We start from the raw sequence: 17,322 nt of genomic DNA, 5'->3' as shown, positions 1-17,322 counted from the left end.
TACGTAACCTTGAGTCTCTCGGCAAAGTTATCTACCAGTTCTAAAACCCTCGTTTAGAACCTGGTCCACATCAAAGGAAACGCCAAGCACTCACCCACACGTGATCGATGTCTCGAGACAGCTGCATTCCCTTAGGCCGACTGTTGTTGTCGCTTGTAGCTTCAGATCCCACCGCTGCCACCAGTTGTCGTGCCTGGGTATTTGGATCCGTCCCTTCTCAGCAACCATGCTGTTGCTACGATCGGGCAGCGTCGTACCCGGACTCCGTTTGGTAGCGTAGTCGAGTCTCCGGGTTGAGGAACTGATGCTAGCAAGATGGGAAAACAATAACAAGTTTACTGGCACTTTTTGTACACTCAATTTACATCGTGACAAGGACAGAGTTCAGCGACGAGCGAATTGGATGAGCCTGTTACCGAGGGCTCAGAGCCCCATTTCTCACTCGGCACCGTCGTTTTAACCCCTCAGTTTGGCTCCTCCTTCTTGATGACCACCAATCACACACACGACCCCACCCACCATGGCACAGTCCATTTCACTGTCGCTGAGGGGTCGTTGCACTCTTGAAGCAGCAAGGGTCAGGTGGTCAACGGCACGCTTGTGGGGGAAGCAAGGCGACAGGTTCCTCGGGCTCGTTCCTCGTACTCTTCTTTTCCCCGAAGGGCAGAACGTGTTTGCTCCTCCGATTCTTCCCCGAAGGCAGAAAGGGTCTGCGGCGACTCCTGTCCAAATATGCAGGTCATATCGTTTCGGCAGCATACCAAGTCAAACCCAGGTGACCCATTGTCTCCGGCTTTGCTGTCCCGGACCTTGAGGCCGAGATTCTGCCCATTGTTGGTCACTCGCCGACCCAGGAATTCCGTTTCGTGGAAGGATGCAGGTGTTCTAGCAGTGTGAGAACGCCCGCCGATTCTCATGGTCAGGCATCGCCACCGACTGCCAGTCATAACAACAGCTCTTTCGAGCAGAGTAGCTATTGTGCGAGCTCCCGCTGCCGTAGGTTCTGCTTGCAAACGGTCTGTCACTCGCCGCCCCTACGCTGGCCTCCTCGCTCGAAGCAACTCGCCGTAACGTATACGTCATCGAAAGAATACTTTCGGGGCACTCGCTGTTCTCGCATTGTAGTTCCAGAAACGACCCTTTGCGTTTGTGAGCTGGTTCCTGGACGCGTATTCCCGAACGGTGACACGTTGGACACACTGCACCGATCACGAGGATGTTCAATGCTGTTACGTCAGCAATCAAGGAAGACTCTTTCTACCGTGATCTTTCTTCGTCGTCGAAGAGTCCGATCTTCTCTTTGAGACGCCCTGACATACTCGAACGCTGCGGCAAACTCGTCGGAAGCGTCGCCGTCGCTAGGCCTCACGGCAGCAGACGCACTTGCCGTTCGGCTAGTGTTCGGCTTCAATTGGCGCCGGTGCCCTCAAAATTTGTTCACCGAGCGATACTTCACTGGCCGGTGACTGCGCTTGCTACGGTTCTCTTCGTCAATGATGAAAATAAATACGCGAGAGAAACGTTCAGCTGCGCAGCTCGAGGAAACACGGACCCTGCAAGCAGGCTTCACAGCACGCAAGGCGTGCAGCGGCCAATGGCGGTCCCCGATCTGTACCACGTGTTTAAAAGCCAGTCGCAGCGCTCGAAAAGCGCGGCAAAAGCATGCTTTCTTTATTATTTCTTGTGCTTCTGTAGCGCGGGAAACCATGGTTATTTGAAGATCTCCTCATGCGATCCCCAATGGCGAGCGGCCGCGCGTTATTGGCCGCGAGGCGCTTGAAGACGTCACACATTCGGTCAAGATTAACACCCACCTTGTGCTCTTTAGACACAATTTTGACACATTTCCAGTTGAGTCTCGGCTTCGATTTTTATTTTCGGAACAGTAGAGATACTAATCTTACCAAAACAAGTGAAAACAAAAAATCGACAATTTTTGAAAAAACTCGCGTTTTTCGACCCGCATCTCCCCTTAACCGAGTTCGTCCTAACGGGAGTTTACTGTATAGTCAGTTCTCAATGTCCTCTATGTGAAGAGCAGCCGTGGAAGCGAAGCGAGCCACTCTGTTGGGTTGGGCACTGGTCAGTGTTGCTGTATCCCACTGCTGTGTTTTTGTGTTGTGGCTCCTGATGTGATGACTATACGAGATTGTGGAGGTTGCAGATCAAACCTAGTACAGCAAGCAACATGCACCGTAAGGGTGGGGCTTATGCCACCACCATCTTTGAGAGCAAAATACATGAAGGCGCTTTAGTGCCTTCAAGGTTCGGCAAACCATCTCAGAGGCTATGGTGCGCAGTTGAGATATGTTGCCGACAACCAACCAAAGTGGCGGCGCAGTGTGCATGCCTGTGCATGGTTGCCGTTACTTCCACAGCCACAAGGGCAGCACCTTTTTGTATTTGTGGGGCAGTGTATGTTTGCATCAGACGTTGCAGGGTGGAAATCTGTTTGCAACAACTGTACTCTATCTAGTAGTGTGGGCTAAGGGACCACGGAAAAATTAACACCCTGAAGTTCATACGAGCCGTGATTGTATCACCGAGGTTCTGTATTTCGGTATGTTCGTGTAACATTGTGTCTTTGAAAGTATTTGTTCTTATTTGAGCGGTTGTGGCTTGGTAGAAGTTCTTGAAACATCATTGCGTTCACTCTTTGACTATTGTAGGATACCATGTAGTGCTTCTTTACCTATAAATAACAACTAGACCAGAACTGATACTGTCAGAATTCATGATGTCGTATTGAGAGGGTTCATAAGCTTAGACATGGTAACTTTTATTATCTGGGAGAGACTCTAAATCCATCCAAGCTTTGTGGTTGTATGTAAACATTGCTTGGTAGACATGCTTTGGCAGTTGGCAAGGTTGTTTCCTCCTCCTTTCAAAACCAAGACATCAAAGGCGCATAGGGGTTGAATTAATGGAAATCTTTATAGCATATGACACAGTTCAGCAGTGCAACATTGTGTTCAATTCTCCTACAAACAATACCCTCTACCCCACGCCATCCCCCCTAATTTTCTTACAGAATGCAAAAGAATTGGACAACCCAACGCCAGGAACAGTCGTGGATCACACCATCACGCGGACAGACTGGTGAGTGATTGTACATCTTTTGTCTGTTTTTTTCTTCTTTTTTGCAGATAGCACTCGCTTTTTGACAGTTATGAAGAGTAATTCAAGAGAATACTGCCCTATGTCTTCCCTTGACTGTTGTTTTAGCCACCCCCAACAAAGTTGCAACCAATGTTGCTACTTGGTTGGACAGTTTCGATACTCGGCAAGTTAAAAACATATATATGTATAATAACGTATTAACAACTGATTAAAGTTTTCCAACAAAAATAACATATTTGTGCTTTGAAGTGAATATATATTATTTGGCTTTTGGGGACATGAAAATGAAATAAAGATCTGCAGTGCCACACAATTTTTACGAGAAACTCCTGAACCACTCAGCGGTATTAGTGACGTCTGTCATCTTCTAGGGGGGCTGTGAATCCATATCCAAAACTTGATACCGCCTCCTCAAACCTGTGGCAGTATTGGCCTTTGTGGGCTGGTTAAGGCTATGTGTTTGCGTCACTTTTTTTTTATTACTAGCAGCTGTGCCCAATGCAGTGCAACTGCAGTGTTTTAGCCATAGCAGCCTTGCAGTGCAGTGGCAGGCTTGAAGCTGCAACGGTACTTCCGGTTGTGTTTGAAATTGTGCACGTCAGAATTTCCATGCCTCCTGCCATTGAATAAAGGGCAGTGGTGGGAAACCTACGCAAATTGTGCTAATCTGGGCCAACTGGAAATTGCTGCTCCGTACTGCTCCAAAAGGGTCTTTCTTGCCTAATTTGTGCCATTGCTGTGCCACAGCTTGGCTTTGGAATTGAAACTAACGTTTTGCGGACAATGCGCTTCGGGAGCGAAAGTATGTCATGGTCACCATCTTTTACACTTGCGCTGCTGCATTTGTTAATGGCGTCACTAGCGCCCAAGCTGTTTTGCCAGCCGATGCAATCCAATTCAATATCACTAGCAACGTTAGCTATCTGCAAGCGATGCACACAATGCACACTCCTGGATGCTCTAGCAGTCCTGGCAGTGGATGGAGGCACGTTTGGGTTGTCGCCTAATAAAGTGTGCAGTATGGTTACAACAGTGCTACACTTGCTGTGCCGTATGTGTGCGCTTATCGTAATAGTGTCAATGCAGCGAGGTTTCTAGGTGCACGACCCGCAACTTTAGACTCCTCAACAGCGAGATGCTATCGTTTCTACAAAGTGGAATGCGCTTGAATGGGGTCCTGCACAGCGAGCAGCAGCAATTGGCGGCTAGAAGCGTGCAGTAGGCTTAAAGTAGCGCGCGTCCCCGTGAACGTAGCTGAAGGTACTTATTGTGATAACTTTGTCAGCGTTAAGTCATACTGGAGCGCTTGTCGGCGGCCACCACCTTGCATTCGTTCTTTCCCTACGCTTACTCGCAAAAGCATCGCCAGAATCGCACGGATGTAGGAATCATTTATCAACCGATATCTGCACTTTTCAAAAAGACTGAAAACATTGTGGCGTCGGCAAATTCAGCAGTGCAGTAAACTTTTATGGCGCAAAAGGTTATCGTGGTACGCAGTTTACATGTAACCGGTAGGTGTAGGATGAACCACTACGGCTTAGGCGGTCAGCGAAGGCATGAGACTCGGTCGGGGATTTGTCGTAACTGCGTTGCAATTGAATATATATACAGGGTGGCCGAAAAATATACTGTAACACGAATAAACGACCATAAATCTTGAAACGGATGAACGAAACAAGGTGCACTTTATTTTGTTTGTAAGGCTGGTCAATTCTATCAAAGAACTCAAATTTCTGTTTCAAAATGTCCACTACGTGCGTTTATACAGGCTGGAACGTGTTTTCGGAAGTTCTTCAAAGTGGATGTGATGTCTTCTGGAGTTAATTCCTCCTGTGCCTTTTTCAGAACACGCCTAAGTGACTCAATTGACTTGTGTTTTAAAGAGCATGCCTTTTGCTCCAGGATACCCCAAACAGAAAAGTCCATAGCGTTGAGATCTGGTTAATTCGACAGCCAAATATTCTTCCCCCCAGAAGCCGGGAAGGTTCGCCTCATACCACTCAAGAGTCCTCTTCACTCTGTGGGCAGGGCCCAGTCCTGCTGTAGCCACCAGTCAGTTTTTTGCATGTCCTTCAGCCCACGGAATGATGGCGCCCTCCAGGATCAGCTCACGGTATACCTTGGTATTGAGTTTGGCCCCTTTCGGCACAAAAACAAGCTTGGTTTCTCCAAGTCCTGAAATTCCGGTCCAGACCATGATGCTTTTGGGGAAATGGGCTTTTTCAACCCTCAAAGTTTGCGAAGAACTTTTAGGCAAGAGTTCTTGGTTATTCTGTAAATTCCAAACCAGTAAGACTGTGATAATCTGCTCGTCCGGGAAGAGAATCCGGTTGAAGGCTTCACTGCGGCTCAGCTGCTTCATCCGGTGGCATTTTTCTAGCTTGGAAGCCTTCATTTTATCCGGGAGCATGTAGCCTTTCGCTGGTTTGTGCACCGTGAGCTTCAGATTCATTTTTATGAGTAACTGCATTGTCGAGTTGCTAACTCCATGTTCTCTGGCAAGTTTCCTTATGCTTCTGAGAGGATTTCTCCTGACCTTCTTTCTGACACCCGATTTCAGCTCCCTGGTTCCTGCCGTTAGAGGCCTCCCACTTTGCTGCCGGTCCTTGATGCCCCCTGTCTCTTGAAACCGTTTGAGGACGCGATGCACTTGAACACAATACAATTTCAGCATCTTTGCAATGTTTGGAATCGTCTTTCCCTGCTTCTGATGTGCGACGATTGTGTGGCGCAATTCTTCGGAGAGTATTGGAGAGTATTTTTTCTAAAAAAACGAGGCACCAAGAAAATAAAAATATGCAGTTCTATATATAAAAAGAACAAGGAACACACATTCATAAATTTAGGGACAGAAATTGCAAACAGTATAAAATAAAATAAGACTGAAAATCTTTGTGTGTTGCTCTGAACAGTTTTCATGCTGCAGCCAGCTTGTTGGTGCAATATCCTTCCTTCAAGGATTCAGAACAGCGCGAAAAATAAGAGGACACAGAACGAAACAGACAGGACCAAGCGCTGAACTACCAATAGCGTTGGGTCAGCATGTGTCAGTTCAGCTTCGATAGTGTTAACCGACAAAGAGATTAGCTAGTTTTCTACGCAGTGACAGCGACTTCAGTGTGGTTCGTGCAGAATGCCTCTTCACAGTGTTTTTAGTTGAACACAACATACCACTGAGTGTCGGCAGATCACGCTGGACCACTTTTCTGGAAAATGTTTCCCAAGTGCAAAGAAGCCAAATGCTACACCTGTGGACGAATGAAGATGTCACTTGTTTGTGAAATGGCTGCCAATGCAGACTCCTTTGCGGGATGCCATAAAACAGCACGTATTAGTGCGTTTTCAGCAACACCACCAGCTTGAAAGCAGAAATGTGATGAGAAACAGTAATTCAAGGAATGACCCATTTCATAAATTGCATTGCATACATTGTCAGTACTGTCACTGATACAATAATGTTGGTCACATACTGTAACACCAGACATGTCAGCAGCTATGGTGGGAAGCGTTTTTGGCGCTTTACAATGAGAGTTAGCTTCGCCTGTGGCACCAGGTGCATTCGTGTCTATTCTTCAGTTGAGAGCATGCTTTTCACTGTGCAAAAAGAGTGTTCTTGACCACGTGGATATGGAGTGTGTTTACCATGTTTGGAATTCCAAACACTAGACGTACACTTTCTGCAAAAGAAATGGCCACGGCATACGATAAAACACAACTGTAGTCTGTGAAAAAATGTTTACCTATATTCAAATAAACATCGTATTGCGGCTATGGCATTGTGCATGGCAACCACAACGTTGTGCGGTCAGTAACTGCCATGGTGTGTGCATATAGGGGGGGGGGGGGAGGCGAAGTGCGACAGCACTGGTGTACTTGCTTAAGGGGGGACACTGGTTTTTCAAGATGTAAAATCGTAAAATCGTGAAAAAATCAGTTTTTTTAAAACAGCATTTTTGTAACACACAGGCATTGCCGCAAGTACTGACCAAGTTTCTTACACCTTGGATTGATATTTTGGCCACAGCATCAATTTATAGCACAAAAACAGGCTATATTCTAAATTGCATACCTGCCAAGTCTCCCGGATTTTGAACGTTTCTCCCGGTTGTACGGGTCATAGGAAAATCTCCCGGAAATCCAGTTTTTCCCCGTGCGTCCAGTGCTTTGTCTGGCCACATGAGCAAAGTTGACGAAATAACTGGTAAGCAAGCGACGACAGGCCTCGCACGCGGAGCGATGTTATCGCATGTGCCCTTCGCGCGACGGTGATGGCCGGGTCGTTTCATCTCTGCTTCGTTCGCGTTCGTGCCTAGCGCTAGTGCGCTTTTACTCGCACGTGAAACAGATGATGCGTAAGCGATGTTATCGGTTTGGACTCTGTACAGATCAGCGGCGACCGCAAAATCCCGCTGACGGTGTCCATATAATTGCTATCGCATTACCCCCCCACTCTCCCCCGTTGAGTAGATCTCCTGGGTTCCGTTTCTCCAAACTTGGCAGGTATGAAATTGAAAAAAAAAAAAGTACAAAAATGGAGCTCTTGATGCTATGAGGCTGTTGAATGATGTATGCTGCAGCAGTACTCATGCAGGTTATATCCCTGGTGGCTACTAATCATCTAACAAAATATTTTAGCATCCTATGTTGCATGAGGTTCAAAATTGGCCTTATTTACTTTTCTACATTTTTTCAAAACCTCAGTTTTTGACTCTTTGCAACCTTTTGGGAGCGGTCTTTCAGTAATCAAAGCACCTAGAATTGTAATTCTTGTTGCACTAATGAGCTACACACGTATTGCCCACAGGGGTAGCAGCACATTTTAGTATTTCAGTTTTAATGTTTTTTTAATTGTCCGTGCATTAAACAACTAACTAGCCACATCTTGAACAGAAAGCTTTGATATACTGTATAATTGTTAATAGTTTGCACATCAAAAAAGTGTTCCTACCCCTGTGAAGCTTATCTTTCCTAGTATCCGACTATGTGCTTAAAGCAAGATTTCGATGAGTAGTTCTTGCTCCATTGTTCGCAGAAACAATGCTAATTAATTTTAATTAACTTCGGAAGTAATGGGCATATTTGAAGAATAATTGCATTTTGGAATCGGCAAAGAAAACTAAACAAGTCTGTGCAGTTTCATTAAATTTGGTAAGGGAATCTTGATTTTTAAAAACCCACTTCCCCCATAAGCTTAGGTGCACATTTTTTTAAACTCCTGTTGGCCAAAATTTATCCGGAGTTATTTACTATGGCATGACTTCTTGTGCAGTTGTGATTTTGCTTTTAAAACCAGATCATTATGTTCACCGGCTGATGCAGATTTGGATTGCCAGGGCATGTATCGCGCACATTCTGAAAGTGGTCAGCAGAGAGAATTTGTTTGGTTATAGCAAACAAGACTGAGGCACTTAACTCGTTTATCCTTGCCAGCATGTAGTATTGCTCTTCAGATGCAATTTCTTGTTTGGCAGCATCTTCCAAGACAGTGTCATTTCACCAGCGTGGAATACAGTGGACTCTCGTTAAACGGAACCTGAAGGGACCAGGAAAATGTGTTTCGTTTAACAGGAGTTCCGTTTACTGAGAGATGAATAGGGGTGCAGAATTCACGTACGAAACCAATCGTATTACAGTCAGTTGTTCCAGCAGCAGTTCCGTTTAAGAGATTTCCGTTTACTGAGAGTCTACTGTATATTGGAGGGCGTTATAGGTGATCTCAGCCCTATTAAATGCATTGCGTATGCTGATGAATTAAAATTAAATGAACTCCTGTACACCAGTGCTATGCTTTTGCATGGGATTCTGAAGGTATTGTTCCAGTTTTTGAAGATAGACAATTATCTCACATATCTGTTTGATACTTCCAAGATAAAATGGATGTACCCATATTGATAGGCTACCAGTGCACCACTAATGCACTCTTCTTTGAGTCTCTAATGAAAACTGCTTTGTGTGTCTCGCTTGCTGCAGTATTTTTGCCGTGAAATGGCATGAGCATTGGCTTAGTTTGGTTCAAATGTCCCCGCTGACTGACTGCCTGTCTATCCTCCTCGTATAGGTGCGACTTCTTTCTAGTGTCTCAGAAGGTGCGGCAAGGAACAGTGTCGCCTACACACTACATTGTGTTGCGGAACACAACTGGACTGTCACCTGACCACATTCAGCGGCTCACTTACAAGCTCACACACTTGTACTACAACTGGCCGGGTTGTGTCCGTGTGCCTGCTCCTTGCCAGGTGAGTCGTTCACTTCAACATTGTCAGTCTGATAGAGCAGGGGAGGCTCATATAATTGTCGTAGCTGCCTGGTTTTCAGGACAGGCATTGAAAAGGCTTCAGCTAGGGGAGTTTGGAGAAATGCTGAAAAAAGCCAGGTTATGCTGTGGTTTCCTTCATAGGAATTGGTTGCCTAGCCAAGCAAGCAGTAAGATATTCCTTATTAGACTATTGATGTCCACTGCAGCACCAAGGCCTCCCCCCACCCCTCCTGTGATCTCAACTTACCCACTTTTGTGCCAGCTGGTTTCATGTTATGCCTGCTAATTTTTTATGCCAGCTGTTTTCATCTTATGCCTGCTAATTTCCTCATTCCATTTCTCTGCCCTCTTCGGCTGTTTTCATTTTGTTGGCACTTATTCTGTGAAACAATGCTGAAATGCAGTAGATCCCTGCTATTACGTTCCCGGGTGGTGTATTTTCTAGGCTGTTACATCATTTTCGGCTGGTCCATAGCATCCAAACCTTGGGAACCTGCTGTTGCGTCACAACTGTGGGACTGTGCCTACATGATACAGTAGAATCGCGAGGATAAGAAATATCGCGAGGTAACGAAAAATTTGTATCAGCCAAAATTCGTATCCCTGGAAAACATAGAAAACTACTATGCTGAATTGGTATGCAGCTAGGGTGCCTAATATGATATTTTCAATCCAAAATACGATTAGTAGTGCTCATTTACCTATTCATTGAGAATCCTGCATGTGTGGGCCGTATCTTGCAAATATTCGCATATGCATAAGGAGCAAGGATACCGGGACATGTGAATAGACGCCTATTTTATCAATGTAAAATGAGATGTCTGCATAAGTGATAAATCTGTCACCCTGAGTAGAGCAGAAGCACAATTTTTTTAGAGCATAATTACACAAACATGTGGTTGTACCCAATCGTTCTGCGCAAATGCAACTGCGCTAGTGTAACACTGTATAAAAAGGAACCTCTCTTCAAATAAATCCATTTGCAAGTGACGCTCTTTCCTGTACCCCTTGTTTTCTTCGCTTTGCGTTGCGTTATTACTAGAGCTGTGCGAATAGCAAAATTTTGGGTGTGAAGCGAATTCTAATATTTAAGAGGATTCCTAAGCATATTCTTATGAGATAGCAACATGAAAGTGTTTCTTTTCGCTAGGTTGATGAAGCGCTGGCGGGGTGGTGTTTCATAGTTGTCTTATCAAGAATGAGGCAATGTAGAGGCCGAATTCTATCTATGTACATGATTTGGTGCAACCAAAGTGTTGACGACAACACTTCACATGTGATAGGCAAAGATACCATTTCCTCAGCCTCTCCTCCTCTTTCAACTTCTGTGGAAGCCCAAGTGATGTGGTGGAGAAGGGTGCGCTCCCTTCAAGTCCGGAGTTCCAAATCTGCCTCGTAGACGTCAATATATAAGAACATCTGAAATTTTGGATACTAAAAAGCTTTGGCGTCCGATTTTTCTGACTTCCTGCCCAAATTTTAGGTCCAAAGCAGCATTAATTGAGCCCCCACCTCTGCTACATCTTTCATCTCCATGCTGGAACCAGCGTTTTCTTGAGTTAATACATTTGCGACCGTAGCGGAGCTTGAAAGGCAGCTTTGCCGCAATACGAGAGCGTAGTGAGGCGAAGCATATTGCAAATCTGAAGGGGTCATTTTCAATCTGACGTTGATTGTATTTGTCTTTGGGAAGTTTGAATTGTTCAAATAGTAATATTCCAGTGCGAATCGAATCAAATAGCTAACACTATTCGAAAAATATTCGAAATTTCGAATATTCGCACATCCCTAGTTATTACCTTTTGCACTGGATCTCAGGGACAGCTACATTCGTATCAAATGTTGCGGGGTGAAAATCTGTTCACAGCAACTATATTCTAGCACATTGTCGGCTGTGTAATACCCGTGTCGCATGGGAGTTCGGATGGCTTTTCAAACAATAGTTCATTGACACAAGTTCGAGCTGCTACATGGATGGTTTTGAAGGCCACTGAGTTAAGTCTATCGCATCAATGGAGCACCCTACAACTCTTGAAACCCCGATGGCCTTTGAGCAATGAAAGCAGAAACCACGCGAACTGTTACATTACTTCTGTTCGGTGTGGTCATAATCACGATGAGAAGTCAAACCAAGATGCGTATATATGTGCTGATAGTTATTTAATACAGCATTTCTTCCACTTAAAATCTGCAAACTACACATGCTCTAGACAACAGCAGCTTGCCTGTGTTGTCGAGAGTATGTGGCAGCCTCATTGAGCGGCACGAACGTTCCTACATTGTGCTGCTCAACAATTTAAAAACTGCACACACATGTATGAGAACGAATAAATAGTTTATTTAAAACATTTAAACAGAAAGAAATTGTTGTGCTCTTTAAGTGCATTTAATATGATTTAATTTTCAGTGACATGCAAATGAAAATAAGGATCTGCAGCACCACATAATTTTTGCATGAAATGCCTGAAGAACTGAACGGCCTTTCAAAACTTCTGTGTAGCAGCACCACAGCTCTGTTGTCGATACGTTTGTGGTGTTTCGAAGGCCGTTGACTGGAAGGCCTTCGACTGGAAGGCCTTCCAGTCATCATGGGTGTGAACCATGTAAAGTAGTGGCAGTTTGGGAGTCCCTGCAAGGGTTGGATCCCAGGTGCGGTGGTGGAGGGGAGGGGGGGTGGGTTCGGCTTCGATAGAGGCGGTACCACCCCTCCCATCCTGATAACCTGTGATCGCGGCCCCTGCCAGACCTTGTCTTTCATCTATTGTCTGTTCAGTGGGCTGCCTTATTCACCAACTCTACAGTGCCTGTGAGCAGCACGGGTAGTCATACTATGGCAGCTTATATGTGGCATAGTAAGCTGGGACGATGATAAAATGTACTGTGCACACAGGCAATCTCAACAGAAAGTTCTGGTTCGCTCGATCTTTTCTCTCTCTCTCTTTTTTTTTTTTGTTAATGCATGGGCTGCTGGCTTTCTGGTTAACTTGATTTTTCTCTTTGCAATGGTATTTTGGCACCTGTCTCTGTAGAAACTTGTATTTATTTATTTATTTATTTATTTAAAGATTCCTTACAGGCCTCGTTAGAGGCATTGGGTAAGGGGGGCATCACAAAAAATAAATGATCACACATAATGAATACATATCATACAGGATGAAATGGCTCAAAGCACACATATCCGTTTTTAAAAACATTGAAATAATGGCTAACAATAATTGTAGAGGCAAAAAGAGAAAAGTAGTAGTTCAACGGTATAAATAATTAATACACTTTAGAAAGAACGTCAAGTGATACATTTTGTACACGCGCATGTAATGCACAGTAAAAAAACATACGAGTACAATGAATGAGCAAAACGAAATAACAAACTCATACATTAGAGAGCTAATAAAACACACACAACGAGAAAAAAAAGCAAAGAAGGCGTTATACATTTCGTCGAGGTTATGCGTAGGAATGTGAAATGATGAGTTGATGAAATTTATCAGGATTTTTTTCGGACACAATGGAATCAGGAAGTGCATTCCACAACTGAATTGCATGAGGAAGTGCCGACGAATTGAATGCATGAGTGCTTCCGTACATGCGAGTGAAACTGAGGTGATTATGTAATCTGCGAGATGTGCAAGATGAAACTTCAAGCCACAAGAAAGATTTTTTACCAGCATAGACATATTTGTGAAACAATGACAAGAGTGCAAAGTCCTGACGAATACTGAGGAGTGGAAGTGAACTATCATGTTTTATTCGTGAGATGCTGGATTTGTAACTATAGTTATTAGAGATAAACCTAGCTGCCCAATTTTGTACTGATTCTAATAAACTGATTAAGTTGCTATGATGGGGTGACCATATTGGAGAGGGCCATGCTCACATTGGCTAATGCTTCACAGCGATACACATCCAGTATATTGCGGTGAAGCGAGCATGACATTCATTCGTGTGAAGAGCTTGATTAATGGCAGCTTTCTGACTGTTGGTCTTGTCTCTTTGTCTGCATTGCAGCAGCACGCACAGTTTGCACACTAAGAATATGCATAAAAAATTTAGACGTCACTACTCCAGTGTTATCCCAAACGCCATTTTGTGTGCTCCAAACCTGCTCCAACACGCAATTTTTCAGCTCCAAACCTGCAAAAAAAGCATAGTTCCTTCTGCTCCAAATCTCCTCCAAAACAGCCTTTCCTGCTCGGAAAATAGCTCCAAATCCTAAACTGGTTGGAGCACCACTAATCATGTTACTGATACTGAAAAAGCTGAAGCACATTTTCCTTTTACAAGTACAACCATTTTGACAGATATGACTGGCTAGGTGAAATAATTCTAGTTTATTGAAATGTGTCCAGTCGTAGTTTTTAGGTGGACCCGAATTTTCAGGACCCACAAGTAGTGCACTCATCCTATGAGGAAGTGACCGAATGGGTCCTGAAACATTGGTTCCTGTGTAAAAACTGGCTGGAGCCATTTCACCATCTGAAGAAAATACAAATGCTTTGAAACCATAGCATAAAGCAACTAAAGCATTTTTTAGAGTGGGCTGCAGTGTGTGTTTTGAGTTCAAGGGGGAACGGGATATGTGTGAAGAGGCTATTTGATGGGGATTGTACGACCTTGTCAGGTGGTGGGGGAGAGAAATGTTACCTATGTGGCCATGTTGGAACACTTGACAGTGAGTTGCATGGCATAGTATGTTTGTCTTAAGATTGCCATGATGTTGCTTTTGAAGTAGTGTGTGTGTGAAACATTCAGTAAGCTGCTATAAGATTTTGTTCCGCTGCTAGTGTAAGCTCCGAATCATTTTTAGATATTTGTTCAAGATTGCCCAATTTGTTGTGTATATTGTGGGAAAAGTTGTTGAAAAAGTAGTTGCCTATGTGATATTTTTTTAGTTTTTTGAACTTTCACTCTAAAAGTCGGGAAAAATATGTAAAAATTTGAAAATTCTTGAAAAGATTGCTGCACCACAGTGCTTTCATTATCGCAAGATTTCATGTGACAATAGATGTGTTGGCTTCCATGGAATGACAGCATCGATAAAACTGTGACAAGTGTTATACCACTATAACATGGCACATGTCATTTTCAGTAAATGTCATTCATACTGTCATGGTCTCGCGTTTCTGGTCTACATGGATACACTATGGCATTTGCAGATAATGCCGATGTTTTTTTTTTTTTTTTTCGTCAGTCCAGTGTGCTTTCTACTTCCTATTATTTCCACTGACGGAAATGCACGGTTTGCTTCCACGGCTGGCATATAGATATTGCGTGCAAAATTTTGACCTTACTACTGTGGCACCACTTCACCAAAACAACATGGAGGAATTGAAAAAGAACAGATAAGCGGTTCTAAAGGTGGCTGACGGGAGGCGTTGGCGTCTAGTCAAATTCTGGGAAAAAGAATATCGTTGCACAAATTGCTTCAACTATCACGCTGTACGTCAAAAAGGTACCGAAAAGTCAAGAACAGCAATTAATGGCAACCTTAACGTTGATCACATTTTGTTTTAAGTTATCGATTTTGTCATTTTTGCCAAGCCCCTTTCGTCGAGGTTACACGTCGCGCGTGTATGAGTTCAGAAAACTCGTTCAGTGGGCGAATGCCATTAGCTGTGAGTGTCATTTGCTTGGTCGTGTAGCAGCAACGAAAATGGCATTAACAACTAATCACATTCACTGCGAATAGCATGACATGTGCCTTGCAACAGGATTATTACTGCGTATGGTACTTTGCCAGTGTCACAGACACTGCTAAAATTTTATACATGCATGGCTGCATGGAAGTTCAGTGGGCTGTGAAGCTTTCTCTTTTTTTGCATGTTTAAATTTATGTATGCCATCAGGCATACACTCAAACCTCATTATAACAGTCACATCTGCCATGAAAATAACTTCGTTATATCCAAATATTCGTTATAAACGTTTATTTGTAACACTATGACAAGGCCATTCTTAATTTGCTTCGTTATAACCGATAATTCGTTATATATGAGTTCGTTATATCAAGGTTTCAGTGTATATTGCACGTAGGGGCAAAATGGCAATCACAGAGTAGCTTTTCAAACAAAAGTACATTTTTAGAATACAGTAGACTCGTTAAATGAAACCTAAAAGGACTAGTAAAATATGTTTCGTTTACCGAGACAGGAACAGGGGTGCAAAATTGAAGTATAAAACTGATCATGTTAGAGGCATTTGTTCCATTAAGGCAGCAATTCTTTTTAAGAGATATCAGTTTACTGAGAGTGTTTTGAACTTGTTAAATATTTGTAGCTTTTGTGATATTGAATCTGTTCATTGTGTCTTCACAGTACGGTAATATTTTTTTTCTGCTTTTCTGTCATCAGTATGCACACAAGTTGGCTAACCTGGTCGGTGACAACATCCACAAGGAACCAAGCCCGTTGCTCTGTGATCGCCTCTTCTATTTGTGAAGGCCACAGTTTCACGTGAAGATGCTCAAGAGACCTGAGAGCACACCCCGATCACTGCCATTTTTTTTTTCAGTCTCGTATTTGTTCTCTAATGTCGTCCTTGTCATTTTTTTCTTTCGTCATGTGAAGCAGTCATTTTGAAGAAATGTTGCTATCACTCTTTTTTTCTCTCTTTATATTGCTCTAAGTGAAAGTGACTTCCTACAGAATTTTTTTCATTGTTCACAGCCCTGAAGGTATTTTATTCTGTGCGTGTGAGCAAGTGTGTAGAAATTATGCTACATTTAGTTGTCATAGTTGTAATTATTTTACCGTTCCATCTTTTAATGCAGCTCCATAGTCTTCTCATGTTTGCATGTTCATTGGAAGTAATTTACTCGTACTCATTTCATTCAATCTCATTTAATATGTGGCAAAAGTGCCTTACTAGTCACAGTTGTATTTGCGTTTCACACTGTTCATTGGCCCCATTTTGATGAAATGGGGTACGTGCAAGAAAATGTCTGAGAAATGCGGTCGACAGGAACAATCGGAAACCATTTACTTGCGGGAGATTGACTTGTACGCATGCGATTATTGCTTTCTGATGTGGACATTTTTTGAGAACATGCTGAACTTTGTTTTGCTGTGTTACGAATTATTTCCCTACAAGTTAAGTCTGCTTGTACATAACTGGCTTGTGTGCAAATAAATCTTGTTAATACTGCTGTTGGTGTAAAATTGCCTGTGTGATCTTGAACATAAGTCCTAGTGATAGGGGGCTGCATAGACCCAAGCTTACCTCCCAAAATACTTGAACCCAATATATAAATGGCCTGTTTCTGCCAAAATCAAGGGCCGTTATATCTGTAAAGGGGTTGTCACGCTTAATTGGTCCCAAGAAACTGATGCCTGAATTCCCATCAACAGTAACCTGTGGGTTTTACTCATGTGCATGTTTATTGAAGAATGTGGGTAAAAGAAAAGCCCAGTGGTACTTTCTTTGCTCTTGATATAAGTGGGTGAGATAAACAATGGTTCATGTGGCTGCATTTCATAGGCTTGCCGAGCTATCTGCTGAGATTAGTACTAGAGAGAAATCTAGCCGCTGCAGTTGTTCAACTTGAGGTTTTTGAATGATTTGTTGGGCCACCATGGAAAGGAAGGGTAGACAGATGGTTTCTTTTAATGATTTCCCATGACCATCAAGCAAGAGCACTTTGTATACATAACTTGCAAGTGACGTCAGTTTGTCTTTCGTCCGCCATCACCGAGCCAATGGAGCACATACGTCTCAGTGACCGCGCAGTGTTTACGTTCCTACGGCGGATCGTTTGGCATAGTGCACTGTTTTTAACATTTGTCTTGCGCTTATGCCGAAGGAGAATCGTTCAGGACATTATGCAGCCTGCAGCGAAGCAGTGTTGACTGGCGAACTCGGATCCTCCGTGTCTGCAGTGTCAGAGTCCATGGTGTCGCACGTAATGGGTGAAACAACTTCGCACGAGATTTGGAAACATAACTTGCCTG

General features: G+C 43.6%; 1 protein-coding gene across 1 annotated transcript in view; it reads left to right on the top strand.

The window, feature by feature from the left end:
- Positions 1-16,521, top strand: part of LOC119394305 (piwi-like protein 1) — a gene marked incomplete in the record, with an annotated part of 194,538 nt that extends 178,017 nt beyond the window's left edge. The window contains 3 exon segments of the mRNA XM_037661595.2: positions 3,032-3,099; positions 9,182-9,359; positions 15,727-16,521. Coding sequence (XP_037517523.1) covers positions 3,032-3,099; positions 9,182-9,359; positions 15,727-15,813 — 333 coding nt within the window.
- Positions 16,522-17,322: the final 801 nt, after the last annotated feature.

This window comes from Rhipicephalus sanguineus, chromosome 1 (genome assembly GCF_013339695.2).
Source record: "Rhipicephalus sanguineus isolate Rsan-2018 chromosome 1, BIME_Rsan_1.4, whole genome shotgun sequence".
NCBI classification, from domain to species: Eukaryota; Metazoa; Arthropoda; class Arachnida; order Ixodida; family Ixodidae; genus Rhipicephalus; species Rhipicephalus sanguineus.
The sequence above is the reverse complement of the archived record's forward strand: the minus strand, read 5'-3'. Positions and strand labels throughout refer to the sequence as shown.